This window comes from Gymnoscopelus microlampas (genome assembly GCF_963454915.1).
Source record: "Gymnoscopelus microlampas genome assembly, chromosome: 3".
Classification (NCBI taxonomy): Eukaryota; Metazoa; Chordata; class Actinopteri; order Myctophiformes; family Myctophidae; genus Gymnoscopelus; species Gymnoscopelus microlampas.
In genome coordinates this window covers 38,375,190-38,392,136 of record NC_139940.1, presented here as the reverse complement: position 1 = coordinate 38,392,136, position 16,947 = coordinate 38,375,190, and the positions used below count along the sequence as shown (strand labels likewise).

The window sequence follows — 16,947 nt, the reverse complement described above, 5'->3', positions numbered from 1 at the left end:
CAGTCAAGACATATAATTTTTAGGAACACAAAAACAGTAAAGCAATTAAAAGCCTTATTTTTACTTAATAATTCGGTTACTTGTTATATCATACCCTTATTGTATATCGTTTTGCCCTGTATTTTTTGTTGATTTGTATATTTATATTTTGTTTAAAGGTTTTGGGTGTGAATTTTACATAATTTGTAACTACTCAGCTGGTTTTATTTTTGCATGTCTTCCATGTGGTGTGTTTTTCTGTGTAGTTCAGTGGTTCTCAACCTTTTCAGGCCGCGACCCCTCAAAATAATCTTATTTGAACTGGGGACCAAATAATCATATTTGAACGGGGACCCCCCAAAATAATCATATTTGAACCTGGGACCCCCCAAAATAATCTTATTTGAACAGTGGACCAAATAATCATATTTGAACTGGGGACCCCCCAAAAGAATCATATTTGAACTATAGGGACACCCCCACCCTGATAAGCACTTTATGTATGTTGAATTGTAGGAGTTGAGACATTACATTTAGTTTGACTCGGTTCCACAGATAAATATTGTGAAAATAGCCAATCTACAAGCTCACAGCGCCTCGCGTTCCGAGGCATTGTGAGCTTGTAGATCGGCTATTTTCACAATCTTTGCCTCTTTCTTATATTATTTGACAATTTGGCCAATGTTTGACCAGTTCTTAAAGTATGGTTTGTTGATACTTTTAATGCAGGTCCTTTTTCATTTCATTTCAATTATGATTTTTTTATTTGAAGATATTAAAAAGGTCTTAAAATAGCCTTTCTTTCTTTTTTGTATTGTCCTGTCCTTGTCCTTACTTTACTGTCATCTGGGGACCCCAACCCCCAAAAAATCATGTAGGGACCCCCCTTGGGATCCCGGCCCACAGGTTGAGAACCACCCATGTAGTTCAAGGAGGAGCAAGTTCTAATTGAATTCCCATGACACCAGTTGTGGGACATTTGTAACATGCTTTAGCGTTCCGAGGGTGTTTTAATTACTGATTAGCATTTAACTATTTGTACCAGAAGTCTCCACCAGAAAGCCTAAGAATTACTATGTATATTGCTCAGCCTATTTTTCATTCTGAATTTCTGTTGTCTAATCATAGGGGGAAATTCTCCAAACTTTTTGCTACGGCAGTATTAAAGGTTAATATTACACACAAACAGGTAAATAGGCTACTGGTTGTGGCTGCTGGAGTTTATGGACCTACATGTCTGGTCATGACATCATTCAGGGGTCCTTGAGCTATATTCTAAAAATACAGATGTGCTATTGAAGGTGACTGAGGAGGAGGAAGGCCTACTTTTTGGGATTAACTAGCTGGTTTCGGACAACAAAAAGTTGTTACCTTCCCCGACTCTGATTAGATGTATCTCTTTTATTATTATGATTTTAAAATGCATATGAAACAGACACAATGATACTTCTATATAACGCACTCTCAAATGGCCAACCAGTGATTAATCACCACTTCTATGTGACATCCAGTGTTCGCGTTGCCACAGTCAGAAGATGGATGAATGCATAGGCCTTAATTGATACAGTAGTCTAGCAGGTCAGGAGGTGATAAATGAGACCCCTGCAATGAGTACACTGTTTACTTTCACAGTCATTTTGTTTAATTCATCACAGTCAAAATTATGTGACATGGATGGTTGCAAACGCAACCCCCATCTCCCATTTTTCATTAGGATTCATTATTCATTTTTGCTCACTAGCTGTCATTAACTAAAATAAGAGAGTCTGGCTTTGGTGGACAATGACTGAAAGTGTGACGTGCGGTAGGCTACTCTGCCTGCCTCTCCCCCGATTCAGTATATTTCCACCTCCTTTCTTTGTTTTTCTATCTATTTGTCTTTACCCCAAAACATTCCTGCCACATTCATTTCACAGCACAGGCACACAAATGTTCAAAGGACCAAGTGATTGGAAATTAACAGCGGAAAATCGCTTTATTTGCCTATAGTTGTACACAGGAATGTCTTGGATGCAATGGTATAGATCATACAGTATCAATCAACACATATTCAGTAACATTAGCTTAGTAAAAAACAGAGTATACCCACTAGTAAAAAATCTAAGCCTAGGTGGACTGTAAGAAAGAAATGAGGTTTTAAGAAACAGTGATAGAATTATGCAAAATTAAAAAAATCAGCTAGCCTGGAGTTCAGTCTTTAATACCAAATGACTTAACATCTGTGTGTGCTGCTAATTTAGTTGAGAGAGCTCATACATGTAAGCCACAAACAGCTTGGTGCCCTCTATGAAGTTGTACCTGCAAATTTCAGATAAACACAAAAGAGCAAGGGGAGAAGTATTTTATTGAATATACACATACTCTGTTTGAATTGACTTGATTAACCACTGTACCTCGGACTTTGTCTCTCACCTGCTGATCTTCTCATTCTGAGAGTGCTCTCCGTCGTCATGGGCACCAATTGGTAGCATCATCACACTTTTACCCGTCACGTCTTTAAAGTCCTGGGCTATGGGAATGGTTGATCCCTCACGGATCAGCTCAGGGTCCACTCCAAACACTGGCACACAGAAAGGATGTGTTTCTTGCTTGAGTTACTTCAGGTAGGAGCTCACTAAAAAAGAGCTAACAATGGAATGACTACACACATATCGTGAGAGGTTTTACAGGGAACAAACAAATGCAACAAAACTCAACAGCAGCATTTAGACAACAGTAGCAAGATGGCAAGCAGTAAGCACCTTCAGCAGTTTAAATACAGTTTAAAAACACCTGTGACAGGAAGGAAGGGTATCACTAGACTTGCCGAATGCCGATGCAGTGCCACTCGAGCTGTCAGCCTCAACTAGCTTCTCTTCATGAATTGTTAACAATGGGGGCGATCCATTACCAGATGAAGTACAAAACTCAACATACCACTTTTAACTGCTTTCTTCCCTGCCGTGTACTGTGGGTCCTTGATGTCGGCCAACCAAGGTTTGGCGCTCACAGTGGCAGTCACTTTGAGCTTATTGGGGCTTCTTAGTCTATCAAAGACTTTGTTGAGATGCTCTTGCACCTGTTGGGGGAGAAAGTCTATATAGTAAAGTTGAAATCTGTCTGTCCGTCCGTCCGTCCGCCCGTCCGTCCATCCGTCCGTCTGTCTACAAGGTTCTAACTTGGTCTTTATTATTACATCTTGTGTACAGGCTCATCAGAGTTTTTGTTTGGCTCCTCCGACATTGTAGCAGAACTAGAAGTTCGCCCCGAACGTCTAGCGTGACGCGTCGTTCACTTTGCAGTGCCACCTTACAGGCACCTCACAGTGTGAGAGAGAGTTTTGTGCTCTCCTAAATCCACGGCAGGCTTTGAAAGTACCCACTTCAGAAAGAGGTGACGTGCATCACCTCTCCAATGACCAAAACCCACTATGGAAGCCGTCGAACTGGTGCGATCTGACGGCATCCTAGAATTTATAGGTAGGATGTGATGTCATGCGTGATGTCATGCTGTCGTGAGATTACGTCACACTGGCGTTGTGTCCATATTCGGAGTGATGCAACGTACATACAACATACTGACAAACATACTGACAACCGACATGGCGCAGGATTCAAATTGTATATATATAGACGTTCGGGCCGCTACGCGGCCCGAACGTCTAGCGTGACGCGTCGTTCACTTTGCAGTGCCACCTTACAGGCACCTAAAGAGGTGACGTGCATCACCTCTGCAAGGACCCAAACCCACTTTGTGATTACTCACACCTGGCATGGCAGACCTGTGAGCAGTGTGCAGTGGTGTACAATGCGTTGTGTCCATATTCGGGACGACCGTCGGCCCGAACGTCTAGCGTGACGCGTCGTTCACTTTGCAGTGCCACCTTACAGGCACCTCACAGTGTGAGAGAGAGTTTTGTGCTCTCCTAAATCCACGGCAGGCTTTGAAAGTACCCACTGCTGTCGTGAGATTACGTCACACTGGCGTTGTGTCCATATTCGGGACGACCGTCTCATCGTGATGTCAGATTACGTCACACTGGCGTGATGTCAGATTACGTCACACTGGCCACATACAACGTACGTACATACTGACAACCGACATGGCGCAGGATTCAAATTGTATATATATAGAAGATTGGTAATAGTAAAAGAAAAAATTAATTGGGCAGAAACTTTGCATAGTGGATGACTGACGTCGTAGTACTGACATCATAGATAACACTGTAGATGAGTGATGCTAGATTGAGTGCTGAACACACCTGATGATGGAAGGTCATGGCCAGGTCAAAACCTACAAACGTATTGCTTTTTGCCTATTAATCCCACACAAAACCAGGCACACATTTGACATTTCACTACCTTATTAGATAATGATTACCATTACTTAAGTTAGGTTACATTAGGTTAAGTTAAGTAGATGCAATAGTTCCACTTGCCAATACCTGTCTCTCAACTTCAGCTGGGTCCATATTGGGCACTAAACGTATTGAGAACTTCCCAGTGACCCGTCTGGGAATGACAGTTTTGCTTCCTGGGTCTGAGAATGCTCCCTGAATTCCGTGCATAGACAGGGAGGGGTAGCGCCATCGAGCCATCAAGACTTCTTCCTGAATCGCAAAAGGATGCTCTAGTCAAAATTCTCATAATTCCAAATTCCAATTCGAACCCATTTGAAAAATTACATATTTGAAACCCATCGAGGCTTCCTAAATTACAACATTAGACTGCTTTGGCAACACTTTACCTTTGTGTCTTGCAGGAAGTGTTTTACACCCACTGAACTTTTCATTTCCTCCAGGTCAAAGCTGATGTGCTCATAGGTGTTCCTCTCATCACCAGTAAGGGGCGCCACATCATCACTGATGCCAGGAATGAGGATCTTACCTGTGTGGTCTGACAGACTTCCTATTGGCATGTAGAAGAGGATAGCAGAATTACAAAACTAAACATTGATATGTTTAAATTTGATAAAACTGATACTGATCGTGGTACCTTGATGAATACGAAATAAACCTCTCTCTCACCCAGTAACGCTATTAGATCAGACATAGGTTCATGGATCGAACCCCCATATACCCCAGAATGAAGATCTTGTTTGGGGCCGTCAACCTATGGAATACACAAATCAGGGTTAATAGGCTTGTCTGAACTGCTTGTATGGCTGATTAATGCAAAGGTTTGGGCAGCAATGCATTCATTTAAATAGACTAAGTATCTGAATTCACAATATAGTTTTTTTCTGAGACTCATACAAATCACTTCACCTCCACAAAGAAATAACAGCTACCCCTGGTTCCGTAGGTCAGACCGGGATTTGTGGTCGCCCAAACATTGTCAGAGATGACAATGTAGTCCACGTCTGCAAAGAAGCTATCATTCCTCTTCTTGGTCAAGTCCAACAAACCGAGTGAGCCCACCTCTTCTGAACCTTCTATAATGAATTTCAGATTCACAGGTATTTCCTGAAAAAGATGCAGCAGCATGCCTTTGTATTTGTAGTTGTACATAATGCAGTGGTGTAAAGTAACTAAGTACATGTACTCAAGTAGTGTATTTAAGTACAATTTTGAGGTATTTTTTTACTTTACTGGAGTATTTCCAATTTTCTGTTCTTTTACTTCTACTCCACTACATCTCAGAGGCAAATATTGTACTTTCACTCCACTTTAATTATTTGACAACTTTAGTTACATGTTACTTTGCAATTATCAATTATTATATTTTATACATAGGCTAATAGCCGATCTACAAGCTCACAACACGTCGCATTGCGATGCGTTGTGAGCTTGTAGATCTGCTATTTTCAAACATTTTAGTACTTTTACTTTTGGTACTACATTTTGATACCAATACTTTTGTACTTTTACTCAAGTACATTTTTAATTCCGGACTTTTACTTGTAATGGAGTATTTCTATATCGCAGTATTGATACTTTTACTTAAGTAAAATATCTGAGTACTTTTCCCAACACTGCAGTTTAGTATCACAGTCTGTGGTATGATGTTTGTGCTACTTTTTACCATGTGCTCTTTTGGTTTAGTAAAGATTACTTCTAGTTTACAATTACAAAAAAAAGAATTTTGTCTGTCAAAATACTGTAACGTGTAATGTGTTACCTTCGCTGTTGCTTGATACGATTCAACAGCATGAAGCCAGGCAAGCACAGGTCCTTTATTATCAGTGGCACCTCGCCCATACAAGTTACCTATAGAAGAGGGGAACTCTCACGACATCATTATTTTTTAAATAACAAATTATTTATGATGAAGCCACAGTATTTGATTCACCACATTTGAGCTATGAATGGCAGCCAATGTGACATGGGGAACCCACCATTGATTTCAGTCAGGTTATAGGGATCAGTGACCCAGCCGTCGTCGCTCCTGGCTGGTTGAACATCCACATGACCATATATACAGAGTGTGGCTTTCTCCGGGTCCCTGACCAATTCAGCCAACAACACACGGGGCAGGGGAACGGTCTCTCCACTGGGCAACTTTTAATACCAAGGCACAAAGTACAAGCTGAGATTGAGAGAGTGTTTGAGCTAGTAAAAAGCATTTTACACTTTGGCTATTCAAAAATATCAGATATACAAGCTCATAGCGCGGCACCGAGTGCCGCGCTACGAGCTTGTAGATCTGCTATTTTTGAAAAATCGTGAAAATGTGTGCAAATCTTTGAATATATATTGCTTTAAAGCAAACATTTTTAACTCAAATCTTTGCTTCTGGGACCCCCAGGAACAAAATATTTTGAGACGGGGGTCCGTGGCCAAATACTTGCCATTTTGGGGGTCCTTGACATGAAAAGGATTGAGCACCACTGAAACATACGTTTTTTTCAGAATACTGTTGGGATTTAGAAGACATTTTGCAGAATCGGAACCTCAGGCCTCAATGGGTTAACATAATATTTATTGAAGGATTGTCACAGTTTACAGAATACGATAAACAGTGATAAAAAAGAAACCCTTCTGGTTTTTTGAAAAAACAAACACACAAGACAAACACAAACCCTCCCACCCAACCAAGAGAGTGTTTATATAGTGTGTTTATTTTGTGTGTGCATGTGTGTACACGTGAAGATTTACCCCTTTGATACTTATTTTGCAATGTGTGTGTGGGGGTATTAATAACTACTTCACTACCTGTTGTGTGCCGACATCTGCTAATTCCACACTAGCTCCAAGTTCTCGAAGCCGGTCCGCTGTCATGTTCAACAGCTTGTCAATTTCTCCCCATTTGTCTGGATTGGACGAATCACTTTCAACAGCCACCCACTCCCTCAGCCTCTGGTACATCGACAGCAGAATCAGAATGGACATGAATTAATATCACCAACACTATTATCATCCTCCAAAGTAATCCCCAATATGCAGCATGTTTTGGTGAATGGTTGAACATAGCATATAGTATCATGAAGATTTCAGTTGCCTTTAGTTACTCTGTGAGTTTGTGTTCAGTCCTTCTTTATGTTCTTCTAATCCAGCATGAAACAGGAGCGCTCAGCTCTTACCTGAACGAACTGGTTCTGGTGTTCAGTGACATATTGGAACAAAGGCTCCAACATTGTTGGGTATGTCACAGGGTCACTGGGGGAGAATGAATCTGAGGTATGTAGTATTAGGAATACAGGAACAATGCACTGTACCTGAAAAATAAGGTAATTATTGCAATGACACATGAATCAACATTAGTTTGAGTTTGGGCTCAAGTAAATATCCACTGTAGCTATAATCTAGTAATATAATCTGTATAAAATAACCAAGAGGAAATGTCATTTAGAAAACATTGCACACCTACCGTAGTTGAATATCCTAGTGGAATAATGGGATCAAAGATCCTTTTTTTATTATGCAACAGAGAGTTGTGGTAGTTAAGATTTACATCCAGATAATGGATTACTTAATGTTTTTTTTAAGTTAATATGTTCACAGTAGTGCCCTACTTGTTAACATGATCTGATGTGACTATCCCATGTATTAGTAAAAACAGTGCAGGTGGTTTGAAAATTGGGTTGGGCATTGTGGAAGGCGTGAGAGAGAGAGAAAAACGTTCTCTAGATAGAATAGGTAGACCTCCAAAAGACATGCTCGTGCTTGTATACAAAACAGTAAAACCCAGCATAATGAACCATGCATAATCAATCATCAATGACTCACCAGTGTTTGCAAACGCCATGCACGGTCCTGTGAAAAATGTTGCCAGGGAAGGTTCCTGTGTGTAGCCACCATGTTTCTTTTGATCTGCTGTCTCTCTCTTTCTGGTGACTGACTGGTTCAGATGACTCACACAGGATGTGATCTCCACATGGCTTCTTGTTCTGGCCTTGTTTTAGTAACTCCCCCAAACGCTCATACTGTACACCAGAGATATGAGACTTCAGCTATCAATCATCACTATCAGTTTAGCCTCTTGACAATGAATGTATACCAATTTGCAGTGGAAATACTAAATTCATTTTATGTCACGTTTAATGTGTAATTAGCTTCCCATCTCGAACAGCCATAATGAGAGTATTCTATGTGCTATGGATGGAAATCATAGTAAGAAAGTCTGTGTTGTGTTTGGCATGTTCGGCGCAGACCAGCTGGCGGGTGTTTTTGCTGACATCTTCAACCTCTCCGTCTCCCAAGCTGTGGCCCCTGCAGGTTTCAAAATATCAACCATTGTGTCCATCCCCAAAAAGGCCAAAGTGACATGCCTGAACGACTGGAGACCTGTTACTCTCACCCTAGTCTTGCGTAGCCAGACAACTATACCACAATCTCTGAATGCTATATAGAGTCTGGAACTACAACTCCCAAAATCCGAGAGAGGAAACTGGCACTTCCGTTCACGAAAATATATTTTAAAATATCTTTACACTTTACTTTTGAATTTCCATTTCTGCTAAGCAGCAAGCTATGTATACTTAGATGATTTGTATTTATATTAGGATAAATTTGCGCGACTGTAAAGACGAAACGGAAATGGAGAGGAGGCTCCACATCCGGTTTATATTCTAATCATGATCAGAGCTTCCGAGTCCCAGACTGTATGCCGGAAACATTTGAAAATTGAGAGAGGCAACAGTCTGGTAACGCGAGACTACTCTCACCCCAATCTGGGAACCCTGCATGTCAAAAAAAAAGGAAAAACATCTCACAGTAGTCAGCAAATGCTTTGAGAAGCTGGTGAGGGAATACATCTGCTCCACGTTACCTGCCTAGCTGGACCCGTGGCAGTTTGCATACCGCAAAAACAGATCCACCGATGACGCTATTGCCATGGCTCTCCACACTGTCCTCTTGCACATACCAACAAGCTGCTGAAGGACAAATATGTACGTATGCTGTTTGTGGACTACAGCTCAGCATTCAACACTGTTGTCCCAACAAAACTTGACACAAAGCTCAGAGACCTAGGGCTACACCCAAGCATGTGCGACTGGATACAAGACTTCCTGTCAAACCGACATCAGGTGGTGAGAATGGGCAGCATCACATCTGACCCCCTGACCCTGAACACTGGAGCACCCCAGGGATACGTGCTGAGCCCTCTCTTCTACTCCCTGTACACGTATGACTGCACAGCCACACATGACTCCAACACCATCATAAAGTACACAGACGACACGGCAATGATAAGTCGAATTGTCAATAATGACGAGTCTGACGACTATAGAGATGAGATCAACTCACTGGCACTTTGGTGCCGGTAGAACAACCTCGCCCTTAATGTCGACAAGACCAAGGAGCTGATGGTGGACTTCAGGAGGCCGTGGAGAGATCTTGAGCTCATCCTCATCGATGGCGCTCCGCTGTAGTGGAAAGGGTCTGCGAGTCAGGACCTCAAATGGGAGACACACACCACACACATTAGGAAAAATTCTCAGTAGCGACTGTACTGGCTCCCCCTTGACCCACCCCCCTCTTCTTCCCTTTCTGACAATATGAATATGAATATGAAACTATGCACAAAAACGAATTTCACCCACTTTCTTACTTCTGTAAACCCGTGATGTGACAATAAAGCCACTAAAGCCACTCTTTGCCACTAGATGTCTCCAAAATCCACATCTTACTTGACAGCTGCAGGGCAGGCGTGCGATTGCTTTGGTCTTATTGCTCAGTCTCTGCTTTTATGAATGGAGAGCACACATCACATCGTTAAAGGTTAAGACCCATTTTAAACCGTCTCTGTGCTAATCTATCTATACATGAAATATAATAATATAATATGCAATAACAAAGCCTGCTTTCTGCTCTAAAGCATGGCCAGCGAGCCAGAGGCACGTTTTGGCTGTTTGTTGTGCTAGTTTTAGCCAATGTTGTCAACGTTAGCTCTGTCTTTATAGCCCGTTATGATCTGTTATTAAACTACTTCAACTAGATCAAGATCATTGATGATTTGTTTGTTCATTGTGAAACATGACAAAGTAAATAAGTGCTTGTCAATAATAACAGGTTATAACAGATACACTTGACCTACATAATCATGTTGATGTAAACATGAAGCTTTATGTAACGTGAGTTGGCAGCCATCCAACCATGTTTGTTTACTGGTTGTTGCTGGACACGTTATGGTGGTTCTCAAACTTTTTCATTAAGGACCCCCAGATTTATATATATTTGGCTCCGGACCCCCCATCTGAAAATATTTTGTGCCAGGGACCCAGAAGCAAAGATTTGAGTTAAAATGTTCGCTTAAAACATATATATATATTCAAAGATTTGCACAATTTTTTACGATTTTTTTCAGAAATAGCAGATCATCATCATCAGCTTATTATGAGCTTGTAGATCTGCTATTGTTTAATAGCAAAAGTATGAAATATGGTTAAAGTGGTTAAAATGATTGTGAATGATGCTATATTAGCACATTTTGCTGGGGACCCCCTGGTACCCCCCCACACCACCACCAATGTGTTAGGTAACAACAGGATAGGTGGGCACCAAGGAAGAGAAGGCACATCGGTGTTAAATTGTCATTCCCCCCCCCCCCCAAATGTAAAAATAATAATAATTGGATTTTCTTTTATTAAGTAAAGTATAGATGATTAAAACATGTTGAAACATTCGACAATTAAGGTCCAATATTTCTATAGTAAGAAAGTCTGTGTTGTGCTACAAAACCTGTATATCCAGTCATTTTGGGGCATATAAACAAGAAGTTGAAAGATCAAATTAAGTCTGATAATGATGTACCGTGCATGTTCACATCATGTGTACTTTTACATTACTTATTTTTCAAATATTTGATTTTTTGTTTACATTTTGGACAAAATAGCCAATTTTACATCGAGGTGCCCAGATGTCCCTATAAGTGCCCACCTATCCTGTATCCTAATGTATATTATTATAGACTGTTGAGCTTAAGGCAACAGTGGCAAACGTGAAACACCAAAATACACCTTGACAAAACTGTAATAATTATGTTGTTCTCTTTGATGTGTGTGAAGCTCATCACTGTCTCTTGTTTTTCCCATTGCATAAGATCAGTGAAAGTGATGCTGTCATGAAGTGGATCTGCTGATCATTCACAACAGACATGTCTGTGACCTTCCTCTTGCGCTGCACTGTGAGGTTAGAAGTCCTTCAGTTGTTTACACACTCACATTACACAATGTTGCCAGATTTTGAGAGAAAGAAATAAGCAGCCAGGTCTATGAAAAGAAGCCCAAAAGAAGCGACACATGAGCACTATAAAGTCATATGTATACTTTGGCTATCTACAGCTGATCTACAAGCTCACAACAGGTCGCAATGTGACGCGTTGTGAGCTTGTAGATCTGCTATTCTCAAAACACAATCTTGAAAAAAAAGTAAAAACTGGTATGGTACAAACTATATTTAGATGGGGAGGGGGTCGGTGAACAAATAGGCCTATATATAATATTGACATGAAACTGTTTGAGAACCACTGGTTTAAATGATGTTAGGAAACAAGCTCAAATAAGCAACTACACTTTAGAAACAAGCCCAAAAAAATGCAACCCGCAACTACCAATAATAGGCCTATTTACAAGCGACTATACAGAAAAACAAGCCCAAAGTCGCTTATAGTAAGCAGACATGGCAACACTGATTATGTATTACACAATTAATGTGACTCTGAGAGTGTTGTCTTACCACAGTGGTTCTCAAACTTTATGATTTCAAGGACCCCCATAACTCTTCAGTCACAGGCCTGCAAGGGTCCATTTGGAACCCCATCAAGGAACCCTGAGGGACCCCGCTTTGAGAACCACTGTTCTCCTAGCACATTCCACTTTAATGGTTCTCCATGAATGTCAGCTGTTGTTTCAATGATAATAATCCCTGCTAACTAACTCATGTATAACTTTCGTCCCTTTTCAGATTCAAGAGCAAACGTGTTGCCACGCATTTTGTCCAGCAGAGGGCCCTGTCAGGGGCAGATGCCATTAATGCACTTAGACCATTTTACTTTGCGGTCCATCCTGACTTCTTTGGACAGTATCCAAGGGAAAGGGTAAGTGATCCAAATGGCCCAAATGATATTATGTATTGGTTGTAAAGAGTGCCACCAATCAACTGTACAGTATGTTAATCAAATACATCATATACCATGCTTTGCAGGAAGTGAATGAAAATTCACTCAAGAGGCTAAATGGCTACTTGGAAACTCTTCAGAAGCCTGGGGCACGCTCAGTTCAACCAACTAAACTCACCTTCTATGTCAGGGAAACAAGAGACCACAGCGATATTCAGCAAGACCTCGTCCCCCCCGGTATGCCTTGTTTACTCATTACAAAGAATTCTCGTCATTTAAGTGACATTTAAGATTGTTTGTTGTTTTATAAAGTCAAATACAAGAATATCCTAATTTTCCTCCAGGGTTCCGTTCGGTGAGTTTTACCCTGCACACCAAGGACATGGTGAGCACAGTGAGGAACGTTTTGACGTCCTGCAGTCTCTCTGTCAAGCACATGGAAGACCTGAAAACCAACACAGAGACAGCGAAGAGACCCCCAGAAGCAGGGACACCCTTCTACAGGCCCATCAAATGGGACAAGACCTACTATACATTCACTGGCTACAGAGACCCCGAGCAGGAGTTACAGCAAGCCAAGAGAGTAGAGCCAACCCTCGGGTACGTTGCAGCATGGCCATGCGTCTCTGCAGTGGAATATACAGTAACTGCCATCCTCTTGAGAGGTGTCCAATTAAAAGTGGCCCTTAACTCATTGAGTGCCCAAATTATTATTACTAGACCATACCCGGTCGACGCATCCGTGGGGGGATATGCGCACATGATCTGGCAACCCGGGAGGCGACATTCTTTCACACATAAACGCTAATAAGAAGCTGAGATTTGATGAAATCGAAAAACGGGCTTCACAGTTAAGTTCAGGTGGTAATGGTCAATGGCTGTGCGCAAAATCAGAGCAATTGCTCCAGCCACTGAGGAGAACCGGGTAGCTTCACTCACCACTACAGACTTACTAGAATTATAGTAGGATCTATTTCTGGCCATTACAATTTTTTATTTTTTATTTTTTCAAAGTAAAAAAAAAAGTGCTTAGGAAGCGAGATACAGCCTTTTTAAGTTATAAGTTAAACAAGGAGTGGATGGAGCTGCAAATCTTCAGATGATGATATCTTGGGTTAAAAAAAAAAAAGGAACTTTATTTCGTTTTTAGTTTTTTTCTATTTTTTTCACGTAACGTGTTAATGGCACTCAACACCATAGCGCTAAAACACGTGAAACACGTTAATGGCACTCAATGAGTTAAGAGGGAAACGACCTCGCTTTTGATGTGCATTTCAGTTACTTCATTATCATAGTATCTTTTTTAATAGATTTTTTAATTTGATTTTTTATTTAGAGTAGCCAATAATTTTTTACCCACTTTTTCTCCCCAATTTTAGTCGTTATGCCAATTAATTCCCCCCCCACACACATTTCTGTGTTGTCACTGCATGCTGTGGTATCCTACTGACTCACCTGCCAGTGAGGAGCCCCCACCGAGAGGACGTAGGGCCTTCGTCCTACTCCTCCCGCCCGACACTCCCTGCTGACAGGTGCCGCCCCATGGTGGTGGGCAGGGACTTACCAGGGGCTTATCATAGTTTGTACTAAAACAGCTTAGAACAGTTATATTGACATATACAAATTTCCCTTTCTGTCACTGCCAAATAATTTGTGATAGTGTCCAATTAAAGAAATGTCTGTACTTGCCCCTAGCATTTGGCTGAGAAAAAATGAGCCTACGGCTACAAAGAAGCACAAGGATAGTCTCCCTCGGCGAGAAGAACTGAAGAGACTGAAGAAGGAGCTGGGTCAGAAGTTTTCCTTAGCTGATATCAGGTTAACATTACATCCCATGCAGATCTTTAACATTCATAATACTAACTAGAGTAGCAAAGTCACAGCAATGTCCTGCATTTAATTTTGCAAGGGCTGTTAAAAACTGCATTAACGAAAAAATGCACGGCAAAAAAGAAAGAATCACTGCGATCACTCCACTCCTGTCCTGCAGGTGGCAGCGCAGCTGGGGAGTCACCCACAGGTGCTGTCAGCTCCAGAGTCTAAGCCGGCTCTCTCAACAGAACCCAGAGGCTTTAAACAACCTGCGAGGTACAGCCCACACAGATTCTCACGTTGAGGTGTAGCATTTCAGTTATCCTTAAGCATTCAGCATGGTCAGAAATTAGATGAATTCTCACCCGTTCTTGCAGATTACTTGGTAGTAAAGGTTGTTTTAAACTGCCATGTTTTTCCTTAACGTGCCCTTTTTTTAGGATACACACTAATATTCACTGACCAGTCTGGGATGAACGCCTCAGGACAAGTCATGTTGGGAACTATGGATGTTCATCATCACTGGACCAAGGTAATCGCTGACGTCCTCAGATTTGACCTGGCTGTTATCCCGTCTGTGTGCATTTCTGATCGTAGGCATGTCATGTTAACATATTAATGATTCTCATTAAATGACGCAAATAAGTAAATACATTACATTTGTACCCATGTGTCCCCAGATCATTGAGAGATTGCCCAGCTACTGTCGCCTGCAGCAGCAGACGGAGTGGCTAAAGGAGAGGATCAGCCTCCTCCTGGGTGGCATCCAGGTCATCCATGGCGAGAGGCTGGGGCCCGTCCAGCCCATTGAGGAGCACTACAGCACCATCAACGCCTTCCACAAGAGGCTGCTACCTCGACGACTCTCTCTGCACCCCAGGAGCCTGCAAGGACTAGCGATGACCTTGGAGAAGTTAGTTGATTGTATCTTGATACATACAGTATGCAGTCCGTAATCTTGGAACTAGTGCTTATTCAGATTTCAGATAGATTGTGTGTGTGTAAGATACTAAAACTCAAGGTTTTGTATTGATTTCAGTGACCGCTCCACCCCCAGTCTTCATGAGATGGGACAGTTTATTGTTCCGGCTAACTGTGACCCTCTGGCGCTGCAGACCTTCCTCCAGAGCCACGCGCCTGAAGCCAGGAAACGCATCGAACGCCAAAACCAGTGAGTGGCCAGTTTCTGTGTGCGTGTCTGTCTGTATAAAGCTCACAACGTGTCGCATTGTGAGCTTGTAGAGCGGTTATTGTCACTATTTTTGAATTTGTTTACTTGTTTTTGATAAAAAAACAAAATAGGGATAGGTTATTAGTCAATTATTTTAAGGTATCGATTATTGACCAAATCGATTTGTTCGATTAACTGTTTCACCCCTATTTGTACTGATCAGGCTGCAAGCAGAGGAGGAGGCAGCAGTGAAGGACTGTGTCCAGAGCTTGTCCCTCAGAGACCTTTCAAAGGAGCCCAGTATCACCTCCAGCCAGATGATCCCTTGCTGTAAACGGCTTCTGGAGCAGCGGTCGCCCCTCATGCAAGGCTTACACATTTGTGTTTCCCACTTCTACTCAGTCATGCAGGACGGGGACCTGTGCATCCCCTGGGACTGGAAGAGATGAGCTGGAGGGCGAACAGCGCAGGGGGTCGGAGCTCTGATGTGATCTTATCGTCTCAACCTGGGCTCATCCACTGAGCAGCACTTTACCCCCTTTTACTGGAAAGGTCAAATGGAAGGATGGGCCGTGCAGGTGCAATATGCTGTAGGTTTTCATGACCAAGACAGAATTGATTTCTTTAGGTCAGCCAGTGTCTGTGTTCAGGAAAAAAAAGGTTGGACATTTCTTTTTATATATATATATATTTTTGTTATTGTATTGCGTGCATTTAAGGAAGAGAATAAAGAAACATTTTAATCCTTTGTATCAAGTAAAAGTGCAGCACAAATTCAGTGAAGGTACCTACTGTACAGTCAAATGACCATAACTGTGTAACCTCTTTATATTGAGATCATCACCTTCTAGAATGGAATGAATGAAACATGCTGCCAAATATAGTTTTAACGATTTATTAAGATGTGTCACAATTTGACACTCAAGAGAGAACTTTCATGTTGCACAACTCACTCTTTGTGTGTTTTTCGTTTTACAGCACATTCTTCAACATGATTGTTCTGTTTTCCCGTCATGGCCACTATAGTTGGTGACTTTGCCGTTGTGAAGGGTGAATGTTATGAGTCCACAATGTGCTTCAAGTATTTATATTATTGGCATTAAAAGGGAGAATAGAACTTGTACAGTAAGTTGCAAAATTAATTTCATACTGTAATTTAGTTCACTGTTCAGTCCAGACTGACAGAAGGTTGCCTAAATTGTATTTTAATCTTGTTTTTCTATGTTACCTTAAGCCATAACAAACATTTTGCTCCTAACAATTAAAACGTACAGACTTGTTTATAGTAGTACTGATATTATTGATGTTTCCTTAAATGCACTTACTGTAATAATTTACTGTAACAAAGTTGTGGCGGGTGGACGCACGGATAAACCCATAGGACTGCATGCCAGATGTCAGCTAAAATCTGCATCGATAGCAAAGGTTATGCCCATGCATAGACATGCCTGCTGATGTCACAGTACGCTAATCAGAGTTATTATGCATTAGTTGACGTCAGCACAA

At 41.5% G+C, this 16,947-nt stretch overlaps 2 protein-coding genes across 6 annotated transcripts; one reads left to right on the top strand and one right to left on the bottom strand.

The window, feature by feature from the left end:
- Positions 1 to 1,814: 1,814 nt before the first annotated feature.
- Positions 1,815 to 8,262, bottom strand: LOC311042232 (beta-Ala-His dipeptidase-like). 2 transcript variants are annotated; one of them, XM_084052843.1, is made up of 12 exons: positions 8,126 to 8,262; positions 7,480 to 7,614; positions 7,112 to 7,255; positions 6,295 to 6,457; positions 6,078 to 6,166; positions 5,225 to 5,422; positions 4,985 to 5,069; positions 4,705 to 4,865; positions 4,403 to 4,567; positions 2,896 to 3,037; positions 2,392 to 2,539; positions 1,815 to 2,277 (listed from the first exon to the last, which is right to left on the bottom strand). In XM_084052843.1, the coding sequence occupies exons 1-12, from the start codon at positions 8,195 to 8,197 to the stop codon at positions 2,211 to 2,213; spliced, it is 1,569 nt and encodes a 522-aa protein (XP_083908969.1). In that variant the 5' UTR covers positions 8,198 to 8,262; the 3' UTR covers positions 1,815 to 2,210. The 2 variants fall into 2 exon arrangements, with proteins under 2 accessions (XP_083908969.1, XP_083908970.1); XM_084052844.1 differs by lacking the exon at positions 8,126 to 8,262 and adding an exon at positions 7,767 to 7,935 and having other exon boundaries at positions 1,819 to 2,277.
- On the top strand, positions 7,288 to 16,701 carry tcaim (T cell activation inhibitor, mitochondrial). 4 transcript variants are annotated; one of them, XM_084052847.1, is made up of 11 exons: positions 7,288 to 7,410; positions 11,442 to 11,530; positions 12,305 to 12,437; positions 12,545 to 12,695; positions 12,803 to 13,058; positions 14,154 to 14,276; positions 14,449 to 14,546; positions 14,711 to 14,802; positions 14,951 to 15,183; positions 15,310 to 15,441; positions 15,665 to 16,701. In XM_084052847.1, the coding sequence occupies exons 2-11, from the start codon at positions 11,496 to 11,498 to the stop codon at positions 15,888 to 15,890; spliced, it is 1,479 nt and encodes a 492-aa protein (XP_083908973.1). In that variant the 5' UTR covers positions 7,288 to 7,410; positions 11,442 to 11,495; the 3' UTR covers positions 15,891 to 16,701. The 4 variants fall into 4 exon arrangements, with proteins under 4 accessions (XP_083908973.1, XP_083908972.1, XP_083908971.1 ...); XM_084052846.1 differs by lacking the exon at positions 7,288 to 7,410 and adding an exon at positions 7,506 to 7,576; XM_084052845.1 differs by lacking the exon at positions 7,288 to 7,410 and adding an exon at positions 10,024 to 10,120.
- Positions 16,702 to 16,947: the final 246 nt, after the last annotated feature.